Source organism: Gorilla gorilla, chromosome 22 (genome assembly GCF_029281585.2).
Source record: "Gorilla gorilla gorilla isolate KB3781 chromosome 22, NHGRI_mGorGor1-v2.1_pri, whole genome shotgun sequence".
Lineage (NCBI taxonomy): Eukaryota > Metazoa > Chordata > Mammalia > Primates > Hominidae > Gorilla > Gorilla gorilla.
The window spans coordinates 27510019-27534343 of NC_073246.2; the positions used below are offsets into that span (position 1 = coordinate 27510019).

The 24325-nt window shown below is 38.4% G+C and overlaps 1 protein-coding gene and 1 long non-coding RNA gene across 5 annotated transcripts in view; one reads left to right on the plus strand and one right to left on the minus strand.

Moving 5' to 3' along the window:
* MRPL39 (mitochondrial ribosomal protein L39) lies at positions 1 to 22054 on the minus strand. 4 transcript variants are annotated; one of them, XM_019017735.4, is made up of 10 exons: positions 22036 to 22054; positions 20798 to 21004; positions 18143 to 18282; positions 15715 to 15814; positions 14147 to 14214; positions 11655 to 11767; positions 8231 to 8296; positions 7154 to 7307; positions 3181 to 3228; positions 1 to 99 (listed from the first exon to the last, which is right to left on the minus strand). In XM_019017735.4, the coding sequence occupies exons 2-10, from the start codon at positions 20949 to 20951 to the stop codon at positions 52 to 54; spliced, it is 891 nt and encodes a 296-aa protein (XP_018873280.3). In that variant the 5' UTR covers positions 20952 to 21004; positions 22036 to 22054; the 3' UTR covers positions 1 to 51. The 4 variants fall into 4 exon arrangements, with proteins under 4 accessions (XP_018873280.3, XP_004062671.3, XP_055229933.1 ...); XM_004062623.5 differs by lacking the exon at positions 22036 to 22054 and adding an exon at positions 21738 to 21889; XM_055373959.2 differs by lacking the exons at positions 1 to 99; positions 22036 to 22054 and adding exons at positions 110 to 2138; positions 21738 to 21867.
* Positions 22051 to 24325, plus strand: part of LOC129529336 (uncharacterized) — a 27925-nt gene continuing 25650 nt past the window's right edge. Inside the window, exons 1-2 of the long non-coding RNA XR_008674823.2 lie at positions 22051 to 22164; positions 22795 to 22895. This is a non-coding gene — a long non-coding RNA (uncharacterized lncRNA). The remainder of the gene's footprint in view (positions 22165 to 22794; positions 22896 to 24325) is intronic.

Below are 24325 nucleotides of genomic sequence, written 5' to 3' on the forward strand. Positions count from 1 at the left end.
TTATATTTAAAACATTTATTTTATTATACATATTTAAATTTTAGAACATTATTAGGTAGATGTACATTCCTCTGTTGCTTTACTTTGATCTTCAGTTACCTGTAAAAACATGAATAGCTTTACTTTCCTAATAAACACTTTCAGTTTTACCCTTCACCCACCATTTTAAATCATTCCACAGCCCTCTTATAATGACCCTTTATCTTTCCCCTTAAATAGTAGAATAGAAAGTTAGGTAAGAAGAAAGATTTAAAGGCCAAGTAACCAATATAAATTATCAGGTAAAGAACAATAATTCCATTCAAAAATATAATCTAAGGCATATTATACCTAGGCTTCTCAAGTTGGCCATTTTACTTTTCAGCCGTAAAACAAAATCATTAGTGTAAGAAAAAACACCTGAAGTGCTGTAACAAGCTATTTTAAATCAGTTTATTTTCTTTTGGAGTATAATTCCATTTAGAATAGAACATATTACAGATTTAGTCTAAATAGATATCTCTATGTCCCTATTTCTATTCTATGTCACTCAGACTCATCAAACAGACATGGCTAAATCTGAATTCAACACCCCAAAACCTGTCCTGCCTGCATCATCTATCTTGGTAAAGGGCTCCACCCAGATACCTAAGGACAGCATTCAAGAATTCACTCTCTTCTTCCTACCTGCATATTCCATCAACAGTCCTACTAATTCAGCCTAAGTTAACTCTCACGGTCATTCTCCCTATCGTGGCTGAACTTGAGGACCTCATTCACTTCTATCCCCTTAACAGAACTCTTGGCTTAAGTCACAGCTATATCCCATGCTACCCCTAGAATGAGCTTTTAAACAAGAATAGCTGATCAACAGGTCACTTCCCTACTCAAAATTCTCCAGTTACTCTCTAGCATCTCAGTGGGGTGGAGGAGGAAAGTCAGGAATGCAAGTTCCACAACACGGAACACAAGCCCCTCATATTCTGTTTTTGGACTGACTCTTCACCTACCCTACATGTGACCTGTACGTTCAAATTCATCTTACATTCATCATGTTCTCTATGTAGGCAAGTGACTTCCTCCGAGATAACCTCCAACCCATTTTCCAACAGATTATCTGCATGGTCCACTTTTATTCACCCTTTAAAATCAGCTTAAGAGACTCCAATTCCTGGAAGCCTTCCTTAAGCAACTCCCCAGCTTGGTCTGAGTCCTCTTCTTTATGCCAGAGCCCCACATGCACACCTGAACTGTCTGTTTATAAGTCTAATTATCCAATCAACATTACTTCCCTGAGGCAGCAAGTAAATTTTGTTCATTTTTTTGTACCTCCAGACCATAACAGTACCTGGCACACAATAAACAATCAGTAAGTCTGTGTTGCATCAATGAACCACGTTTAATCTAATCCCTTCAGAAAAGCAAAATGGACAGTAGAAAAAAGCAACTAAACCAGAATAAATGTTTGAAAAAATATGTATTGACTAACATCACCAGATATTCTAGGTAAGACACTGTCTCTGCCGTTTTTCTACATTTTTCATTCCTTTAAAGTGTTCAGTTACTACTGCTTCTTTAATTTTCCAAACTATTTCTTTAATATTCTTTAGCTTTTTAAATTTTTTTTAATTTTACTTAACTCCAAGTAAACATGCTGAACATTTTTTCTTTAGTTTCTTCATCTAAAATGATCACTGTAACCAACTAAAAAGAGAAAATTACTCCATCCATTCAAAGGTAATTTCTTCTCATGAGAAAAAAAATTATATAACCCTTACTCAAGAACATTATGGTGAAGTCCCTAAACAATAATTCCTATCTACATAGTCATTAATAAAGACTAGGTTTATATATCATTATGAAAAATTGTCAATAAATATTTCTTGGGTAACCCCTTCATGTGCTAATGTTGTGTTCAAAATTTGGGCTTACACAAATATAACAAATCCTGAAAGGCTTAACAGACAGAAAATAAATGTACTGGCAAAGAAAACAATCAAAAAATAGTATGTGGACATATACAATCAAGCACAAACTTATATGAATGAGTAATTATTTGTTAGAGATTACTCTGAGACTGTTCCATGGAGGAGGTACGACTCAGGCGAGGTAGTGAAGAATGACTGCGTGGTAAATAGAAAGAGAATGGGAAATGGAGTCTAGAAAGAAAAACTATCATGAAGAAATAAGCAAACTTGAAAATAAGTTTAATGTGTGATGCTTAATGTGCTTGCAAGCTTAACCAGTGTTTGTAGCATTGTGGGAAATTAGGATAAGGAGGAAGTCCTAATGAGGCCAGATTACACAGGACAGCTATCAGATAACCTAAGTAAAAGAGGCACACTTAGCCTATGAAATAGGAAACAGGAATAGTTGTGGTCAAGAAATACAATCACCCGGGCCGGGCGCAGTGGCTCACGCCTGTAATCCCAGCACCTTGGGAGGCTGAGGGGGGTGGATCACGAGGTCAGGAGATCGAGACCATCCTGGCTAACACGGTAAAACCCTGTCTCTACTAAAAATACAAAAAAATTAGTTGGACATAGTGGTGGGCACCTGTAGTCCCAGCTACTTGGGAGGCTGAGGCATGAGAATCGCTTGAGCCTGGGAGGCGGAGGTTGCAGTGAGCTGAGATCGCGCCACTGCACTCCAGCCTGGGAGACAGAACAAGACTCTGTCTCAACAAAAACAGAAAAGAAATACTATCATTCCTACTCATTAAGTCTAAATGCTAATGACAAAGAATAAACTACAAAAACACAAACATTCAAATCTGGTTTTTCAGGACATTAGGATATTTGCACATTCACTGTTAATGGCTAAAGGCGGCTTTAAAATACAACTGACAAATCTCAATCCTCTAAATATTCATTAAGTTTACAAAATAAATCCTAAGACCTAACTGATACCATTACAACTATTAAGAACTATTACTATTACATAGTAATATTCTTATTTCTCTTCAAGTTCTACAATATCATTTTCATTATATTAACAAATAAAATCAAAAGAGAACTGCCAAGTTACAATTTTACCCTTACCAACACACTAGTGAACAATCACAACACTGCTTTGACTATTGAGACAACTTACTTTTTTCCTCTCTCTGTTTCTTTCATTTTTCCCCCGTTTGGTTGTTATTGGTTAATTTTGATGAATTTCTTTATAGAAGAGTACTCATTAGCTGTCAAAAACACTTACCATTTTCCGAGATCTTTCCAATAGCTTATCCCATATTGTAAAATGTGCCTTGAAAAGAAAAGATTTGCGATGAACTAAATGAAGCAGTAATGTCAAAGTAAAAGGGACAGAGTCTTTACATAGCTTTTAGAACAAAATAAATAAAAAGCTAGGCAGTACTAATATAGATAAGTGGTTATAAAAGTGGATCATAGTAGCAAAAAAAGGTGCTACATGGGGATAGCTGCTTTGTTTTTTGCTTTCTTCAATCGCTTGAACCCGGGAGGCAGAGGTTGCAGTGAGCATTTAAGAAAAAAATGCTTAAGGATCAAACGTGCCCTTCTTTCACTTTTGCCCATCTTAATCATTTCCATCATAGAAAGCATTTCTTCTAATAGGAAGCAAAAATCTGCCCTACTTTCCCATAGACTGTGGTTCAATCCTTAAACAGCCAGTTTCAACATTCTAGAAGTCATTCGTCAAATCATAAGCAATCACAAGAAGACAGTCATTAAAAACCAACTGTGACACCTTCACACTGAAATGGCAGAAGCAGAGGATTCATCAAGTTACCCTAAAGAATAAGTAAAACCTAACAAAGACAATAGTAAATTTTTTTTTTTTTTTTTTGAAATGGAGTTTCACTCTGTCGCCCAGGCTGGAGTGCAGTGGTGCGATCTCAGCTCACTGCAACCTCCGCCTCCCAGGTTCAAGCAATTCTCCTGCCTCAGCCTCCCAAGACAATAGTAAAATTTAAACTCAATTTCCTTAGTCCATAACAACCTCCTGTAGCAGGGGATTATCAGAATGCATTAAAGAAAACTGTGCAAAGTGTATCATGACCACATCAATTTCATTAGGTCAACTGAAAGTGGTAACAAGACATATGGGCAGGCCAGTGACTACTCCACACTGAATGAGCTCATAAAATCTATAATAAAAGGTAAAATTAATAAATATCGACATACAAACCCTTCCAGGGAAAGAGCTGACTGGTATGTTTAAAGGGAAAACCATGCCTGACTCAGGCGGAATGAACTGCTGGTGCAGAGACCTTAAGCTGTGGCTGGAATATAGTGAGTGAGGAAAGGAGTGGTGTTAGATAAAGTCAGAGAAGCAGGCAGGGACCAGATAATGCAGGGCTTTGTGAGACAGGGTAAAGAGTTGGGATTTGTTCAAGGGAGCCATTGGAAAGTTTGGGGCAGAGGAAGTACATAACAGATTGTGTATTAAAAAGATCACTTTGGCTACTAAGTGGAAAATGCACTGTAGATGGCAAGAGTGAAAGCAAGGAAGGTGAGTGAAAACAAAGAGGAACTTGGATAAGGGAAGTAGTAGTAGATGAGATGCTATAAGGTGCATAGATTCAGAATATGTTTCAGAGTTAAAAGTTGAAAGGACTTGCGGATGGATGGGCTGGGGCATGGCTATGAGGGGAAAAGAGAATCAAGGATTACCTTAAACAACTAAGGAAACCAGGGGTATCCAATCTTTTGGTTTCCCTGGGCCACACTGGAAGAAGAATTGTCCTGGACCACACATTAAATATACTAACGCTAATGACAGCTAATGAGCTAAAAAAAAAAAAAAAAAAAAAAAATCGCAAAAAAACCTCATAATGTTTTAAGAAAGTTTACAAATTTGTATCTCATTCAAAGCCGTCCTGGACTGCATGCAGCCCATGGGCTGTGAGTTGGACAAGCTTGAGTTAAAGGATGATCCCATTTTCTGAAATTCGGAAGGCTAGGAAAGGAAGCAGGTATGTGGAGAAAAGTCAAAGTCAAATGTATAGGAGAGGTGTGCTAAATTTTACAAAATGAGAGAGATGAAAGAAGATACAAATAAATAAGAAGATACAGTAAGTTCATAGACTGGAAACCTCAACATATTAAAGATGTCAATTCTCACCAAACTGCTATACAGGTCTAATGGACTTATCAGAATCTCAGGAAGACTCTGTTGACATTGAAAATATTATCCTAACATTAAATGGAAACTCAAAGAAACTAGAAGAGTTAAAACAATTATGATTAAAAAACAGTAACAAGGGAGGAATTACTCTACCTGATTTCACAGCCTATTTAGAGCTACAGTAATCAAGACTGTGTGGTACTGGTAGAGAGCTAAACATATGTGATCAATGGAACAGAATAGAGAACCCAAAAATAGACCTACATAAATATGCTCAGCTAATTTTTAACAAAGATGCAAAAGTAACTCAGTGGAGGAAGAGTGGCCTTTTCAACGAATGGTGTTGGAGCTATCTGACATCTATAGACCACAAAAAAAAAAAAACCTAAACCTAAATCTCACACTCATAGAAAAATTAACTCAAAATGGACCACCGATTTAAACAAATGTAAAACTCTAAAACTTTTAGGAAGGAAAAAAAAAGGAGAAAATCTTTGGGATGTAGGACTGGTCAAAGAGTTCTTAGAATTAACCCCAAAAACATAATCTATAAAAACAAAAATGTTATCAAATTTTAATAAACTAGTTTCATCAAAATTAAAAACTTCTCTGCAAAAGGCTGCTCAGAGAATGAGAAAACAAGCCACATATACAAACACAAGGTACAGACAAAGAGAGAAATCTGAAAACTACATATCTAACAAAAAACTAGTATCTAAAACATATAAAGAACTCTCAAAACTCAACTGTTAAAAAGTAAAACAATCTAATTAGAACACTAGCAAAAGACATAAACAGACATTGCACCAATGAAGATATATAGACAGCAAATAAGTACATGAAAAAATGATCAATACCATTGGTCAACAGAGAAATTCAAATTAAAACTACAATGAGAAATCACTACAAACATATCAGAATGACTAAAACAAAAAAAAAAGTAGTGACAGTATCAAATGCTAGTGAGGATGTGGAAAAACTGATCACTCACACACTGCCAGTGGGAATGTAAAATGGTACCGTCACTCTGGAACACTTTGGTTGTTTCTTAAAAAACTAAACATACACTTATCATATGACCCAGCAATTGCACTCCTGGGTATTTATCCCAGAGAAATATGCACAAAAACCTGCACACAATGTCACAGCAGCTTTATTTGTAATAGCCAAAGACTGAAAATAACTCAGATGTCCTTTGATGGATGAATGGTTAAACAAACCATGATACATCCAGACCAAGTAATACTACTTAGCAATAAGAATGAATGAACTACTGATATACTCAATGTACTCGGATGAAATCTCCAGAGAATTATACTGAGTGAAAAGTGCCAATCCCAAAAAATTACATACCGTTTGATCCCATTCATATAATATTCTTGAAGTGACAAAATTATAGAAAAGGAAAACAGATAAGTAGTTGGCAGGGGTAAGCAGGCAGGGTAATGGGGGCAACAGAGGGAAGTGGCTGTAAATGCGTCTATAAAAGGCCAACATGAGGGATCCCCGTAGTGAAGGAACTGTCCTGTATCTTCATTGTATCGCTGTCCATACCCTGGTGGTGATACTGTATTTTAGTACTGCAAGATGCTACCATTGAGGAAACCAAGTAAAGGTACATGGGATCTCTCTATGTCTTATAACCCAATTATCTCAAAATCAAAAATTTAAATAAAAAGATTAGCAAGGGGTGGGAGCAATGTGGAAAATGTCAGGCTTCGGGTCATGATGGATCATTAAAATTAGAGGGAAGAGCATGCCAAATTTAAGCTTAAAAGGCATTCCAGAAAGTCTTACCAATACGCACTCTAATATCCCCTCTGTCAATGTACCCTCACCTATGCTAACTTGAAATTTTTAAATGCTATATCAATTTAATTTTTTCAACTTATGTTTCTTTTGTAATTGTATATTTACACCCTGGGCAACTTTGTTTTTAATCATAAACCTGAGTTTATAAAATATTAGTGTCATATAACTTAAGAAAAATTAAAAGTTTATATTCTTCAAACTGGTATAAAATCAAGTCCAGAATTATATCTATACCCAAATTGGAAGACCTACAACTTTAAGCTTTACTTACTCTTAAATGAACAGGTAAAGACACACCCTGGAATCTTCGTATGAGACTTGGCTGGGTGGGTTGAAGATTGTGAACTGCTGACACTTCATACTGGAAACAAATACTTGTTCTTGGAATAAGAGGGCCCTCACTCACATCAATGAAGTCACCTATTCTGATTGATTTAAAAATAAATAAACAAAACTGCAATATCAAATAATTTGTAAGAGCTTAAGAAAGAAATCTCTTCCTTCTCTTTGCTGCTAACATCCCTAATCAAGAACATTATATATGGTTCAATTCAGTTTCTAATGACCCCTGACATAATGATCTCAAGTAAAGAGGCTAAAACTTTGAAAATTAAATCAAATGAACCATTTTCTTAATTAGCATTGATATAGGTTTTAAGGTCTTTAAGAGTCACACAACACATCATGCTATCAAGCTGATCCAATTGTCTAAAACCGATCATCTACGACCTTACAATAACCCATGTAACGAAGCTGAGAATTCAGTGTGTAGGACAGATTGTGTTCAGAAACAAGGGCAGTTTCTAGAGGAAAAAAGTGAAGTCCAATTCATAAAAACAGGAGGTTGAGAAAATGGATCCAGGTCATGAAGTCATTTCTGCAGAATGCATTGTCTTGGAACTTGCTCCCCATGGGAGAACGTCTTCATAAGCAGTGGACCTTTCTCATCCATGCGTGAGAAAGCACATTCTGGCTTAACTTACATGTATCATAAGTAATTACTAGTTAGTCGGTATTCATCTGAATTACGATGTTCAATTCATCACGACTATCTTGCCCAGTTTCAAAACACCTAAAAATTACATTCTTAAACAGTGGTTGTCAAGTCAAAATTAAATAAAAATAGCAAACAATAAAATGAGGATTATAGAAACCACAAGTGTTCCTGAAGATAATTTAAAGCTTCCATTTACCACCATATCAAAACAATGAACGAAGCAACCAAAAATAAGGTAATAAGAACAAAATAAGACACAAATTCATCTTTTTTGGTCATATGCTTCATTCAGATAACAATAAAGCTAAGCCTTACTCTAACATAGCAGCTAGTTTTTAGACTTTTACTTACCTGTGTAGCTTGACTATTCTCTCAGAGTTCTGAGATGCCTTCTCTTCTATGAAATCTATTTTGTACCTGAAAAGCAGCAAAGAAAAAAACATTTTTTTTAACTCAAAATATGTAAAAAGGTGTTTAAAGATACCTCCCTTTCTCTTCCTCTTCAGCCATACTTTCTGAGAGTAGGTTACACTTGGAACCTCCCTTTAATCTGGCCACAGCCCTATGACTCTGCCAAACTGTTCTCAACAAAGTCACAGACCTGCTTGGTGTCAACCCAGTGGACATTTTTTGGTCCTCATTTTCTTAATACCAACGCTCACCTCCACTTCTCAATGTGTTCTTTCTTTCCATTTTTATTTCTTTTTTTCTTTTTTTTTTTTTTTTTTGAGACAGGGTCTTACTCTATCACCGACCCTGGAATGCAGTGGCATAATTATAGCTCACTGCAGTCTCAAACTTCGGGCTCAAGCGACCCTCCTGCCTCAGCCACCCAAGTAGCTGGGACTACAGGTGTGAGCCACCATGCCGGGCTAACTTTTTTTGGTAAAGATAGGGTCTTGCCATGTTGCTCAGGCTGGTCTCAAACTCCTGGTGTCAAGCAATCCTCCTGCCTCAGTCTTCCAAAATGCTGGGATTATAGCGATGAACCACCACATCCAGCCTCAAAGTGCTCTTTCCATGGGTATCAGTGGCATTCCTTACTGCTTGTTATTTTACATCTCTGGCCACTCTTGTCTTTCTCTACCCTTTGAGAATTCTATCCTACACCCTCTTTTCACGCTAAGCATCCTCCCTAGGTCAGCCCCTTGAGCTACAACTTATGTAGTTGTATCTCCTATATCTCTGCTTCTAATCTACCTACCTCTTCTGACCACCAAACTGTATATCCAAGACCCATTTGGACATCCTCTAGGATGTTCCACAAGCACCTTACCCTGAAATTTGCAAACTGCACAAATTACCACCTCTTTCCCCGCCCAAACTTGTTCTTCCTCCTGAATTTCCTGTCTTAGTACGATACCACCAACCACCCAGGTGTCCATGTGAAAAACCTGGGAGATTTCCTTGATTCCTTTCTCCTACCATATCTCCTTTATTCAATTCATTATCAAGTTGTCAATTTGACTGCCCAGTATCTCTCAAATCTACCCAATTCTGTCAGTATAGCTAAAGGCACAGATGAAACTGCACAGCCCAGGTTCAAACCATGACTTTACCATTTACTACTGAGAGCTTTGTCTGCTTACCTCAGGGTGCTAAACAAGTAATATGTGTAGGTGCACCACAGGTGTATGCACAATTATGTGGCAAAGTTAGGGAACACTGGTTTATGCAAAAACACCCACTGACTGCTACAGTCCCCCAGGCACTAATAAGGGTACCAATTCCCTTGAATACTTATCCCTCCTGACCCACCTCCAAGAGATGCTCCTGTCCCCTGAGAGTCAAAGCCACAAAAAGGTCCCACCCTTAACTCCTGCAGCAGAAGGACTCAATCACTGACCCACCTTCAATGAACCAACTCTTTTGTCCTATCAAGCTTCCTCCAGAATTATCCCCTTCCTCCTACCACACACTCAACTAAGTTACAAAAGTACCAGAAGCCACTACCAGTCCTTGACAGTTAGAGGAATGGGAAATCTCAACGTATACTGAATGGAAGTCAAAAGTACACTGTCCAGTAAAGTACCATGGTGCACTTAAATGTGATTAGTACTAGTTAAAATGTGCCTTAAGTGTAAAACACATACCAGGTTCTGAAGATTTAGTGAAAAAGAATATAAAATAACATCAATATTTTAATATTGATTACACTGAGTAACATTTTAGATGTATCATTTAAATAAAATCATTAAAATTAACTTCAACTTTTGTTTTGACTTTTTTTCAATGCAACTACAGAAAATTTCAAATTATACAGATGTCTCATATTATATTTCTTTTGGGCAGCATGTGCCTAGACTTTTGTCACAGAGAGTGACTTCACGTGTTCAGATAGTCCAAAGAATTTTCTTGTCGAATCAATGCTATAAATGGTGGTTTGGTTCTACAATACTATCTGTACTCTAGTTAAAACAGTACATTACAACTGGTTTCTAAATCCACTGGTTCCAGGACACGCTAAAAATGTTTCAAGAAAAAGTGTTTCATGGGCAAATATATTTGGGAAATTTTCAATGTCCCCTTTCGGAGACCATTGAGTGCGATGAGTAAAATTTTTTTTTTTTTTTTTTTTTTTTTTTTGAGACGGAGTCTCGCTCTTTCGCCCAGGCCGGACTGCAGTGGCGCCACCTAGGCTCACTGCAAGCTCCGCCTCCCGGGTTCACGCCATTCTCCTGCCTCAGCCTCCTGAGTAGCTGGGACTACAGGCGCCCGCCACCACGCCCAGCTAATTTTTTGTATTTTTAAAAGAGACGAGGTTTCACCGTGTTAGCCAAGATGGTCTCGATCTCCTGACCTCGTGATCTGCCCGCCTCGGCCTCCCAAAGTGCTGGGATTACAGGTGTGAGCCACCGCGCCCAGCTGAGTAAAATTTTTTAAGCCACTGTTCTTCAAACTCAGCTTAACACAGTACATGGTTTCACATGTCAATTAACATCCTATAGAAGAATACTGTAAGACAGACTACTTTGAGAAATGCCAAGCTATAAAGTATGTGTCAAAAACACACTCATAACTAACCCAATATATTTATGATAACCTATCCCTATGAGAATTTGTAATTCAACTTCTATATACCTAAAGAAATTCTAATCAGTAACCTTTCACAATTCTTAGGTGCATATTTTGGCTTCAGACTCTGTTATTTTTTTTTTTTTACAGCACAGGTTTCTCTTTCTAGTTAGTTCTAATATTGTATTAGATTAATGTTAAAATTTAGCTCATGTTCTTACAACTGGTAGTAGAAGGTGAACTGAAAGTTTTCTGAGAACTGAGAAGCCAGGCAGGAATTAAAATGTTAAAGAAAATCCATCAAATGAATAATTCACATGCAGAAGATTAAGACCTGGCTGTGTAAACATTTTACTTCAGCTGTCAGCCCCCTCCCAAACTGCTTGCATTTTCAATCTTATCAGTGTCATTTTAAGTGTGGAGGGGTAGGAGAGAAACACTGCCAAATACACACAATTATATAGTCGCTTAACGTACATTATCACTTCACACTAGAAAGAAAAAAGGGAAACATGCCACTATGTTGATATAATGAGAAAGGCTGGTCCAAGAACAGAGAAGTAAAACAAAGTGAGAAAATTATCAAGGGACATGGGGAACATTTTCCTCATCGAAATAAATGAGATCACAGAGGTCTCAGAGTGGAAAATAATACACTGTCATATGTATATCAAATATAAAAATTGTTAAGACCTGAATTTTCTTTATTACATATAATACTGGGAGAGTTAGCCTTGATTTAAAGAAAGCCAACACTTACTTGCTGTGTTGAAATATTTCCAATGCCACTTTTGCTTCAACTTCCAGAGTTTCAAATGGAAGATCTTTATAAATTAAAGCATGAGCATCCTTTGTGAAGGAACGTAAGTTCTCCTTAAAAATGAAGTAATAACCTTTAGTAACAATTCACTGAAAAGCATTTCTCCATAAGCCAGTTGAAACAAAACTCTATGCTTAGTACTGCAAATCCAACTAAAATAAAAGATAAAATCAAATTTGTTAGAACAGAAAGTTATTAATTTGCAACAACTGAAGTTTTGGACCATAAACTATAAAACTTCTTATTTACCTGTAATTAAGGTGTCAGCCTTCATTAATACTAATTATTAAAGATAAAACTATAAATAAATTTTATCCAAATTATATAATTTCATCCAAATTATACAACCTTAAAATGTTTATTAAAACTATGATGCAGCAAGTAAAAATGCCAATAAATAAATAGCAAGACATAAAAATGTGTTTACAGTATGAATAAAACTAAGTTTATTAAATATATGGGGAAAAAATTATTGTTTTCTTAATTAAGAAAGTTTCACTAGAAATGTAGCATCATCACCCACCCTGTACAAAGTATAGCATGTCCAATATTAAAAGTTTCTGCTTAATAAAAATGTCAATTTTACACAATTAAAATGATGAAGAATACACATTAACAATGTGTTTAAGATTTTTAATAAAAATTCTAATTGAGCTTTCATACTGTAAATAATTACTAATAATACAGAAAAAACCAAGCACTATTACACAAGTAGTTTTTATAATGAAATTATTTCCATAAAAATCCTATTAGACTTTTTTGCATGAAATGACTTCTCTATAAAGAATAATTTACTATATAAAAAAATCAACATTCATGGTTTAATACAACTATTCCTTCAATGTAACTCTACCCTACTTTCTTTAAGCTGTCTACTCAACTCAACTCCATGGAGTCTGCAATCAGCTCACATATTTCTTTTGTAAGGTTTTATCTTTTAAAAAAGAAAAATGCAAAAGCCAAGCACAGTGGCATACACCTGCAGTCCCAGCTACTAGAAAGGCTGAGGCAGGAAGATTGCTTGGGCCCAGAAGTTCAAGGCCAGCCTGGGCAACATAGTGAGACCCCCATCTCTTTAAAAAAAAAAAAAAAAGAGAGAAAGAAAGAAAAAAGCAGTTATGTTTCACAGATAATGAAAATTAAATCCTGACCTCAGTTTTTACCTAACTTGCCCCAGTAAAGAAAATCTTAAATTTGGAGACATACTTGAAAAGGAAGAAGCTACACTGACAGGAGCCCAGAGGTCATGAAGAAACAGTTCCAATCCCTTCCCTCCCCTTTTTCCATCCTCTTCTCTCTCTCTTCCCTCTCCCTTTTTCTCATTCTTTCTTGATTCCCTCTTCTCTCCCTCTCAATATTATGTAATATGCGCAGGATTATACAAAAAGTAATTTCCAAGGCCAAATTTAAAGCTTGATCTGCCCTTACTCCAAAATCCTTGCTTTTAAGAACCACTACAGTATTTTACTAAATCTAAGATGTATTACTAAGGGAAAAAAAAAAAAACAAAAAAACACTACAAATTCTAATTGCAAGATACCATCTAATATAAGGCTTATATATTTTCAGAGATATTAAATATAAAAAGAATGTACACAGTGGAAATGATAAAATGATGTGCTACACTGCTTGCCCTTTTCAGATCTCCAGACTCCCAATACATAGGACATATAGTTTTGTTTAGTTAAGAATTAGGTATTTGCCTATTCTCCCCAATCAGAACTACATCTCCAGGCTTGATCTTTGATAACCATCAGCACCCCTTACCTACTGAGCACCTGATCTAGACTGTCCTTGTTAGGCTCTGTTGCTACCCAAGTCCCAGACCAACAAGGACCATCCTCATTACAAAGGCAAACCATTCACAAAGAGTTTAGTTTGTTAATATTTCATTTGTTGATGCTTGAGTTAGCTTTGTCAAAGTCTGATTCTTTAATTCACCCAGCTCTCAATGTGACCCTTGTATATACAGGGACCTCACTGTATACAACAAGTTAAAATGGTTTAGGGGAGTGGTTTTCAAATTGTGCTCCAGCGACCCAAACAAGTATGGCTCTAGGCCCCCTACTACTACATGGGTCAAGATAGTTAAGTTTTTATATTTTATATTCTGGGCCTCTTGAAAACCACTACCTTAAAACCACTTAGAAGGAACATCAAGAAAAGGTCAAGCAGAACATAAAGTTTCAAGACAACTGACCATGTTGATGTAAATACTCTCATTCACATACCTCTGTCTTAAATAGGCTGAAAAAGCAACAACACCAATAGATAGATAGACAGACAGACAGATACACAGATACACAGATAGATACATAGATTCTTTTAAATGTTCTCAACATGCAGTACCATTCAACAATACTAACATAGGAATCATTCTAACAAAGAAAGGCAGACACTCTAAAATTAATACTCCAGAAGAATACACTTACTTTTGTTGGCATCCACTCATCAAGTTTGCTATCCAAAACTACGTCATAACAGAAGGCACCAGAAATTACTGTAAATCCAACCAAAATAAAAAGCAAAGTCAAACCTGCCCCAACAGAAAGTTACTAATTTGCAACAACTGAATATTTAGACCATGAAAAGGATTAGCACTCTCTCCCAACTCTACAAATTATAAGATGGTTGCCATTCTTCCAGCTGCTTGCCAGAGCTCTATCAAATTTCCCTTAGCCAAAAGATTGTCAACCCCAAATCACAAATATTTTTTAAACATTCAAGTTTTCTTCAAAAATGCTATTACCATACAGATTTCATACAGTTACCAGATGTAAAAATTCTGGGGAGCCAAGGCAGGTGGATCACCTGAGGTCAAGAATTTGAGACCAGCCTGGCCAACATAGTAAAACCCCATCTCTACCAGAAATATAAAAATTAGCTGGGCTTGGTGGCAGGCACCTGTAATCCCAGCTACTTGGGAGTCTGAGGCAGGAGAATCGCTTGAATCTGGGAGGTGCAGGTTGCAGTGAGCCGAGATCGCGCCACTGCACTCCAGCCTTGGCGACACAGCGAGACTCCGTCTTAAAAAAAAAAAAAAAAAATCCAAAAGAACAAGATATTTAGTAAGTAGATAAATAACTTAATGGATACAAAATGTTACATTTCTTTTATATCCCCTAAATATCTTCTTTTTGGGGTTTTGTTCTTAGAATCATTTCTTGAGCTTCTTTCAAATATTTTAGGTATATCTACTTCTTTAAAAAAAAAAAAATTAGACACGTGATCCTACCATACTTACTATTCCAAAATCCTAGTTTTAGCAAAATTACAGTCCACACCCTGTCATTTCACCAAAGTGCTGTCACTTTCCAAAGTAATGGTCCTGTCTGGTGAAATATTACCACCTAAGCACAGCTCTTTACAGTAGTCTACTTATACTCAGATTTCCTCCTCCTCTATACATCCAATTTGGAAATATATGCTTAAAGTAAAAAATAAACGCTAAGGGCCGGGCACAGTGGCTCACGCCTGTAATCCCAGCACTTTGGGAGGCCAAGGCAGGCAGATCACGAGGTCAGGAGATCGAGACCATCCTAGCTAACATGGTGAAACCCCGTCTCTACTAAAAGTACAGAAAAATTAGCCAGGCGTGGTGGCGCGCACCTGTAGACCCAGCTACTCGGGAGGGTGAGGCGGGAGAATGGTGTGAACCCCAGAGGCGGAGCTTGCAGTGAGCCAAGATCACGCCACTGCACTCCAGCCTGGGTGACAGAGTGAAACTCCCTCTCAAATAAATAAATAAACACTGAGATAGTGGAATTCCATGAAATTCATATTCAAGACAAACACTTTCCAGTAATTCTATGATGTTAATTATTAACCTGCAAAGACTACTTCATGTTTCATCATAGTAAGAAAGATTTTGTTACCCATGATAAATGAAACATATGTATAATGGTAATTTATATTAGTACTAAACTCTATACGTCATCAAAAATAGGTACCAAAATATTTAAGGATCACAAAAAGACATATACTTATATGTATACACTACCAGGAACTTCTGGAGCTCTGACCAAATTGACCATATATTCATCTTTGAATGCCCTCTCTATCACACAGCCCATCATCATAGCACAGGAACGCCAATATGCCTAGAAAAAAAATATACATATATAAAATATATATAAACACACTGAGATTCACTAAAGTTTTGACAATATTAAATTTTAAGTGAACTTCTGACTTAGAAAATATTTCTCATATATCTCTGTTCACACAATGTAGCAACAGTTACCATCAGGCCATGACGTTACCTCGACCAAGCAAAAATCAAAAAAGAATGAAGCATGAACCTCAGGTTCTTAGCAATGTTTCTGTGCAAGATTTCAAACACCATAATGGTTATCAACCCCGACAGATAGTTTTATTATCTGAAAGTATTTATTTTTAACCCACGATAAAGTTAACTTGTTAACAAACTTGTGCTAAAGTAAAATAAATATATTAATTATGTAACTTTATATCATTTATAAATATGGAGAAAAACTCAACTTTTATGAATTATTAGTGACTCTTATCCTATACCTAACACCCTAACACATCGTTCAGATTACTCATATTTATAGCAGAGCAGCAGGAACTGGGCTTTCATCTTACCAGCACATTTTGATTCATGGACATGCCTGAGATGGTATCAGAGCAATGACCTGATCAGTCACAAGGAGAAACCTGCACCATATCTGTACATTGTGTTCCCCTCCTGCTGACACTACTCTGTGCACTTTTCAGAGGCTCTTCTTAACATTTGAGGACTACAAAAGTGGGATCACTTCTCCATTATAAATTCAATGCAACCATATTACACTAAAAATAAGTACAGACCCAGGCCTTGAAGGCAAGTAGCAACATGTACTTCTTCATCTATCCTACCTAAATGTCTTTAAATGTCTGTTGAACTCCAGTCAGAATGCCTAGGTTCAAATCTGGGCTCCACTATTTCCTAAATCAGTAACCTTGGTCGAGCTGCTGAACTTCTCTTTGTCTCAGTTTATTCATCGGGAAAATGGGGAGAATAGCACGAACTCACAGAGTTTGTATGAAGGTTAAATGAGTTAATATCTGTAAATCACCTAGAACAGTGCCTGATACATAATACATACACACTCATTGTTGGCTATTACTGTCATTTCTATCATTTTCTTGTTCAACTATTTCAACAAATATTTATTAAACACCTACTGTATGTATATCAAGAACTAGGTCCAATAAGGGAAATGGTCCCTATCTTCACATTCGACCATTTATGTTACAAGACAAAATTAAAATATCATATCTAGAGACTAGCCAAGTTGTGTGAGACCTTAGAGAAAAGAGGATTAATTTTGACAAGGAGAAACTTAGAAGGTTCCACAAAGCAGATGGCCTTTTAATTGAATTGTAAAAAATAAATAGGATTTTAATAGAGAGAAAAGAAAATGCTCACATTTGGCGAAAGCATCAACAAAAGCAAGGTGGATAACACAGCATAAACCATTAGTGACTGATATGGTTTAGCCCTGTGTTCCCACCCAAATCTCATCTCGAACGAAGGAGAGACCTGGTAGAAGGTGACTGGATAATGGGGCGGTTTCCCCCAGGCTGTTCTCTTGATAGTGAGTTGAGTTCTCATGAGATCTAATGGTTTAAAGGTGTTTAGCAGTTCTTCCCTCACTCTCTCTCTTGCCTCCATGTAAGATGTTCCTGCTTCCCCTTCTACTATGATTGTTAAGTTTCCTGAAGCCTCACCAGCCATGAAAAATTGAGTCAATTAAACTTCTTTTCTTTATAAATTACCCAGTCTCAGGGAGTTCTTTATAGCCGTGTGAAAACGGACTAATACAGTGACCAAGTACTCTAAAGAGGCCAGAGCAAGGAGGAAGTGGAAAGAAGCAGGGGGAGGCCAAGCTGGAAAGGCAGGCTGGGAACAGATTATACAGGGCCTGGAAAGCTATGTGAATGTTAACAGGTAGGCAAGTTCTTTAGGTTTAAGTGACATGATCCTTGGACAAGTCACTTAATAAAGCTGTTATATGCCTGTAAAAGAACAACTTTTAAGTAATGAAAAAAAAAAAGTGGGGGGATGGGTAAGCAGAAAGAGTTAAAAAGTTATTGAAATCATCTAGATAAGATGGTCAAAGGCTGAATTCAAGCAGTAGCAGTGGAAATGGAATCACCCACAATATAGAGAGTGATTAATGAATGTAAGTTGAACAAAGATATGAATATAAAAGACATAGCATACAAAAATACCCACAAATGGATGCCACTGATAAGTTCTGAACTACAAAAGTGCCTAATCTAACAGGTAAAACATTGACTAAAGAGTACAATACAACATTTGAACTTGGCCATATTTTTACATTACACCCCACAGAAAACAGGTCTTAATAAAAAGGTGAAGATACTGGGGAAATAGAAAAAGAATGTAGAGATAGAAATACCTTATTCACTTCTCCTGGATCACGATCTTTGAAAGTAAGAAATTTAATTTCACAGGACTCTGTTAAAGGCTTATACATGTCCCAAGGCTGTCCATCCACCAGAGCCAGAATGGACTTCCTGCAATACCACTCGCTTAAATCTAGAAATTTAAAACAGACTGATTATCTAACAAAATCCAGAGTGAAAAGTTACATGTTTAAGTGCTATTTTTAGAAATATAACAATGGAAAGGCAAGATTCTGCAGACTGTCCTTTTTAGAGAAAAAAAGTATATTACGTCTATAATCAATTAAAAAAAAAAAAACCCTACAAAAATTAGCCAGGTGTGGGGGCACGTGCCTGTAATCCCAGTTATTTGGGAGGCTGAAACAAGAGAATTGCTTGAACCAAGATGGCAGAGGTTGCAGTGAGCCGAGATCACGCCACTGCATTCGAGCCTGGGTGACAGAGCGAGACTCTGTCTCAAAAATAAATAAATAAATAAAATAATACCCAATATACTCAAGGTCTTATTGGTTATTAACAAAATTACCCAAACCATTTACAAAATTTGTTCAGGCTACATCTAGTTTGAAATTAATTTGCTAATTATTAATGAAAAAAGTTACACTTGAATATTCAGAGAGCAGCATCATGGATACATTTGGATAGATACACACACAACTCAAAATAAAAGGGAAATATATTAATACACACCTACAAAAATCAGTTCTAGATTGGTTTTGGGTCTTGCTCCCAAACCATCTCTTATTTCCATGACATAGATGCTTCAAGTTAAATACAGTAGTTACCATTTTTTAATAATTAATATTAACTCCCAGATAAGCCAATCAGCTCTCGTCTGTTTCATCATCCCAGAATGCAATGCCAACTGTTAATGCCAATTAGATGTTCTGCAATTACACAGCTACTCACAAAAGTAGTCAAACTACAGGGTCTAAATTATCAACCACTACATAAACCCCGTAAAGTCAGGGATCACATCCACTTTTGCTCACTCATCAGTATATCCAGAGTCTAGCACCAGGCCTGGAATATAGCAGGTGTTCAATAAGAGTTTACTGAATGACTGCAAGCATGAATGACAAGAACGTCTCATGGCAGGGGTCATGCTGAGGATGCTTCAGAAGCTTCATCACTACATGTGATGTGTATAAAGCTCCTTAAGGGCCTGGGTTTTGTCTTATTCTCCTCTGTAGTCCTAATGCCTATCATATCGCAGAGGTTCCAGAAATACTTGAAAACCAAATGAGTAAATATTTATAAGTACTAATTCAAATGCCAGAGTGAAGAAAGATTAAGAGTGAGTGTACACTCTCTAGGCCAGTTTAAGCTGATAACTAAAGTTGTTAATTACTTAAATGGAATCGTTACTGAGTTTTCCAAAAGTTTAAGCAATGCAGCTAGTCCTGCCTGTATCTGTTTTGGGGCTTCTTTAATTTAAATATTACCAGTTCTATCAAACGTACTATCAAAACATTTTGATCAAAAATAAAATATAGAAGTTCTTATTCCCTTCGTTTCCACACAAAATCACACATGGGGCACAGTTGTCTCCTTTAAGATATAAATAAATACTTTTACCCCAATCACATTCACCCCATGCACATTCCCACTCACACATTTACCACATGTACATCTAAATGTCAACAAAAATACAACACAGAGAGAGCCAAGTGGAAAGCAGATGATAGATGTAAGTTAGGCTATACAATGAGGAGGGGAGAAAGAAAAAGGCGGCAAAAAAAAGCTGATCATCTGAGGCCATGGCAATCCCTTTACACCAAAATCCTTTCCTGAGACCTGCACGGTGACTCCTCCCACCACATCACAGCCCTAGCTAAAAGGAGCAAGCAAATCCCAGCTACTTGGGAGGCTGAAGCAGGAGGAGAGCTTGAGGTCAGAAGTTCAAGACCAGCCTGGGCACCACAGTCACCCTCTCTCTCAAAAATAAAAATAATTTAGCCAGGTGTGATGGTGGGCACCTGTAGTCCCAGCTACTTGGTAGGCTGAGGCTAGGAGTTTCAGTGAGCTATGATAGTACCACTACACTCCAGCCTGGGAGCAGAGCCAGACCCCCATCTCTAAAATTAATTAAATTAAAAGAGAAAGCACACTAGTAACAATGCACTCAGGTCTGGCCACCTTCTGCCAGAAAATTATCTAGTACCATAAACAAAGCCAGATTCAAACAAGTGCCAGGCAGGACAATCTGTGCACTACAGTGCCAACCTTGCAATACTCAGAGTACCCTCCAGAACTACAGGGACAGTGAATAGACAATAAGGTGCCAGATAAAGAACCTCTGGGAAGTCCAGGGACTTCTGCGCCCACCACATCTGGCTAATTTATTTCTATTTTTATTTTTTGAGAGACAGGGTGGCTATGGGGCCCAGGCTGGTCTTGAACTTATGGCCTCAAACTATCCTCCTGCTTCAGCCTCCCAAGTAGCTGGGATTTGCTTGCTCTTTTTAGCTAGGTCTGTGATGTGGTGGGAGCAGTCACCATGCAGGTCTCAAGAAAGGATTTTGGTATAAAGGGATTGCCATGGCCGCAGATGACCAGAAGTAATTACAGCATCCTGTCTCCTGCACCAGTGCTTCCACACAGCTTAAGTAAAAGGGTCAAAACTGTAACCTGATTCTGCTACTTACGCATGGCACAACTGTAGGGAGTTGAAATGTTTTTATTCATCACGAAGACAGTAGCGGGGTCAGTTTTCCCAACATGCTTAACTTCTATCTTCTCAGTTCGGGGAGTTAATGATAACTGCCTGGCTTTCTCTTTATTAAAGAGATCATTCCGCATTTCTGTCAATTCTGTCGGTGACAGCTGAGAAGCTGGCGATGTTGCTATAAATCCTGTGGAGAAGTTACAATAAATATGAAGACTGAAAAAATGATTAACGTACTGCCAAAAGTGCGCTCAGAGGTAAAATTAAACCAATTTGTAATATTAACAAACACCAGCGGAAGAAACAGAGCTGGCCCAGATACGTGCCTCTACTTTTAAATTTGGCTCTTTCACATCAGATCGCTATTTCCCACCAATTTCCTGTGTCGTGTTTCCAATCAGTGCTTTACAATAAGGGGCAAAAAGTAACCAGGAAACGGAGTCAAAACTGGACTAGAGTCATTGGGAAGGTGAACAAAGTGGTCGGTTTGACAGGGTCTGAAGAAAAACAAGAAAATTTCAGGAAACCAAAGGTCCCACACCAAACTATCAATATCCAGAATGAGAAATGCTGAGTTTATATCCCAAAGGCCAAATCAGGGAACCTGCCAAGGCAAGTACGAGTATTCCTTGGGAAGACATGGACAGATGTGCACGGAACGTGCGCTGCTTCCCAGAGGCGGGCCCAAGCTCCTCCCGCGGCCTGGCTCCGACCCCTGCCCTTGCCCCTGCCCTCCGCCAGACCCTCGTTCCCATAAATTAGTCCTCCCAAGCTGTGCAAGAGCGACCGCCGCGGAGGGACTGAGAAACCCTTCTCCTTCCTCTGCCCCGCGGAACCTCCCCGGACCCGCCTCAGGCCCAATCTAGACAGACACCACTATCTAGGCCTCGCTCCCTGTCCCTACGGCCTCTGAAACTCACTCCAGCTGATCCCGCCACCGGGTGCGACCCGCCACAGCCGCAGGGCCCGGGAACCCATGGCCAGCGCCTCCATAGCAGCGGTGAGAACCGTCGCGCGCAAGTCCTTCTCCGCCCTCCTCCCCCGGAAACCGAACGCGCACTCGGAGTTCCGCAGGACAGGTCTGTTCCGGACCCAGCACTCAGACTGCTCGCCTCCACCGGGGGGCGTCAGGCCTCGCTGGGGATTCAGTGGCTGAGACCCCGAGACTCGGAGCCGGGGCGCGTTACCTGTGCTCGATACCTGGGCGCGGTCACCTACCCAGAGGTGCAGGGCCCCCAGGGCGGTCGGCCTGCCGCCCACCACGTAGGCTCTGCAGGGAAACAGAGTTCCACAGGCGTCGTTGCCCTCCGCCTTCAGCCCTCTGCGGGTTCGATCCCGGCCACCCAGGTGAAGCGCTTGCTTCCCTAAAAGAATATATGGTTTTCTTGGCGGGGGCGGGGGGTGGGGGGGAATGGGGAAGGCGTCTTCTATTTTGTCAGCGATGACATCTTCTAGCGCGTGGCTTAACTTTCAATTGTGCCGGGTAGGTTCTTAGTTCGGCTGGAGTGGGTCTGCACCCCGGTTCTCCCCTTAGCTGTGGTAATAGAGGCCTCGGAACACGTCCCCTTGACTTTGGAGAGGACGTTGTAATTCCTAAGAGCTCTTTACAAATTTTCTAGTTTAGTTTATATAGTATAGGATGTACAGGAGAAGGCATCCCGGGGCAGAATTTTTGTCTCTAGTTCACTGATGTATCCCAAGCGCCCAGAACAGAGCACAGCGCAGTCAGCGCTCAGCAGATGTTTCTTGAATGAATGAATGAATGAATGAATGCCCTTGCAGGCAAACTTCAGCTCATTGTCTAATTTTTCTGTCCTACCAGGACGTGAGTGTTATTTGAAGTAAGCACTCTGTAGGTACAGGATGGAAATATTTTCATTTACAGTAGTTTAATTCTGTGGCTTTACTTAAGGGTGTCGAATTCAGCCTTTCCCCCACTCTGTCCTTTGCCTTGCAATTGGAATGCGCCGCCACCAGGTGGAAGTGCCGCCTAAGGTACAAAATTGACCCTGCGCCACGCTAGATCGACCGTCTCCTTGGCCCAAATGTTACATTCACAACCACTGCGCCAGGAAAGTGTAAGTATCTTCACTTTTTAAAATGGGAAATGTAAGTGACGGAGCTTGGATTTACATCCAGTCTACATTTTACCAGGCTACATTTCATTTAAGATCCTAATTCAAACCACAAAATGTACATATATACATATAGTGTTGGAGGGCGGGTGTATCTTTTGCTTCCTCAAATTTGCATACAGTTCCCATGAAAGCTGTCTGTTTCATCGGCCTTTTAGAGCCTGTGCCCATTTAACCTTACCTAGAAACACTCTAGTGCCCTTAGAACATCTTAGAGCCACATTTAAGCAAAGCCTCTGAACATGAACTTAAGCAAGTTTGATCACAAACCCATTGGAGGCAGGTAATTGGAGTTCACCGGTATGAGAAATTAACCTAGTTGAAAGGTTGTCACTAGTGATAATGGCCAAAAAATACTATGTGCCAATCATAGGGCTTGGTTTATTAATTTTCACAACCTACCTGAGCAATTGGCATAATAATCTTCATATTCCAGGGAAAGAAATTCAGGTTTTAAGAGCTTGAGAGACATACCCGAGGTAAATCTTTGGCCAAGAATTCCCCCCAAATATTTTCTTACTCTGAATCTTCTTTATCTTGCCTTCTTTATCAACCAGCTCCCCAAATCTTAGTCTCACTCTGTCAATGTCTCTGCCAAATAAAAAGTATCAAGTCTGTAACAGTAAATATCTAAGATAAGCCTGGATCATTACTGTGCCAGAAAGCCTACAACTAACTATAAAATACAAACAGAAACATGTTAAAAAGGACGGCGGACCAAGCTCGAAGGTCCTCCCGCTGTCCAAATTTGGGAGAGTTTGCATAACAAAAAGAATAATGCTGAAATATTATGACATGTATATTAAAAATTCATGAATCCGTAATGACACTCAAGAATAAATCAGTGTAGAAAGAGTGAAGAGAGTTTTCTGTACAAAAGAATGCCAGATAATAAAAGTCACAGGAATAATAGAATAGGGAAAATCACCATTCTGCATCTACCAGTGTAACCATTGGTACAGGAAGGGATCGTCAATAGATGCTAAAATCAATAGAGAAAGTTTGTTGAGGATCAATATATTCACATAGTCTCTAAGTATCACCTCACAAATTACTGACAAAATACAAATGGATAAGTGAAACTTTTCAATGGAGAAATCTGGTGGATATCATCATCAAGTGGTCAAACTTATCATCACCCAAAATGAGACAATCTGACATTATTTGTGCTTCTTGGTTGTGATATAAACAATATTACCTATGGAGTATTCCTAACATAAATATTTAACCTGAATCTAAAGAATTATGAGGAAATCAGGTATATCCAAAAAGTGATATATTCTACAAAACAACTGACCTAAACTCTTCAAAAATGTAAGTTTTATGAAAGATGAACCCCCAAATAGTTAATAAACTGTCCTAAATTAAAGGAG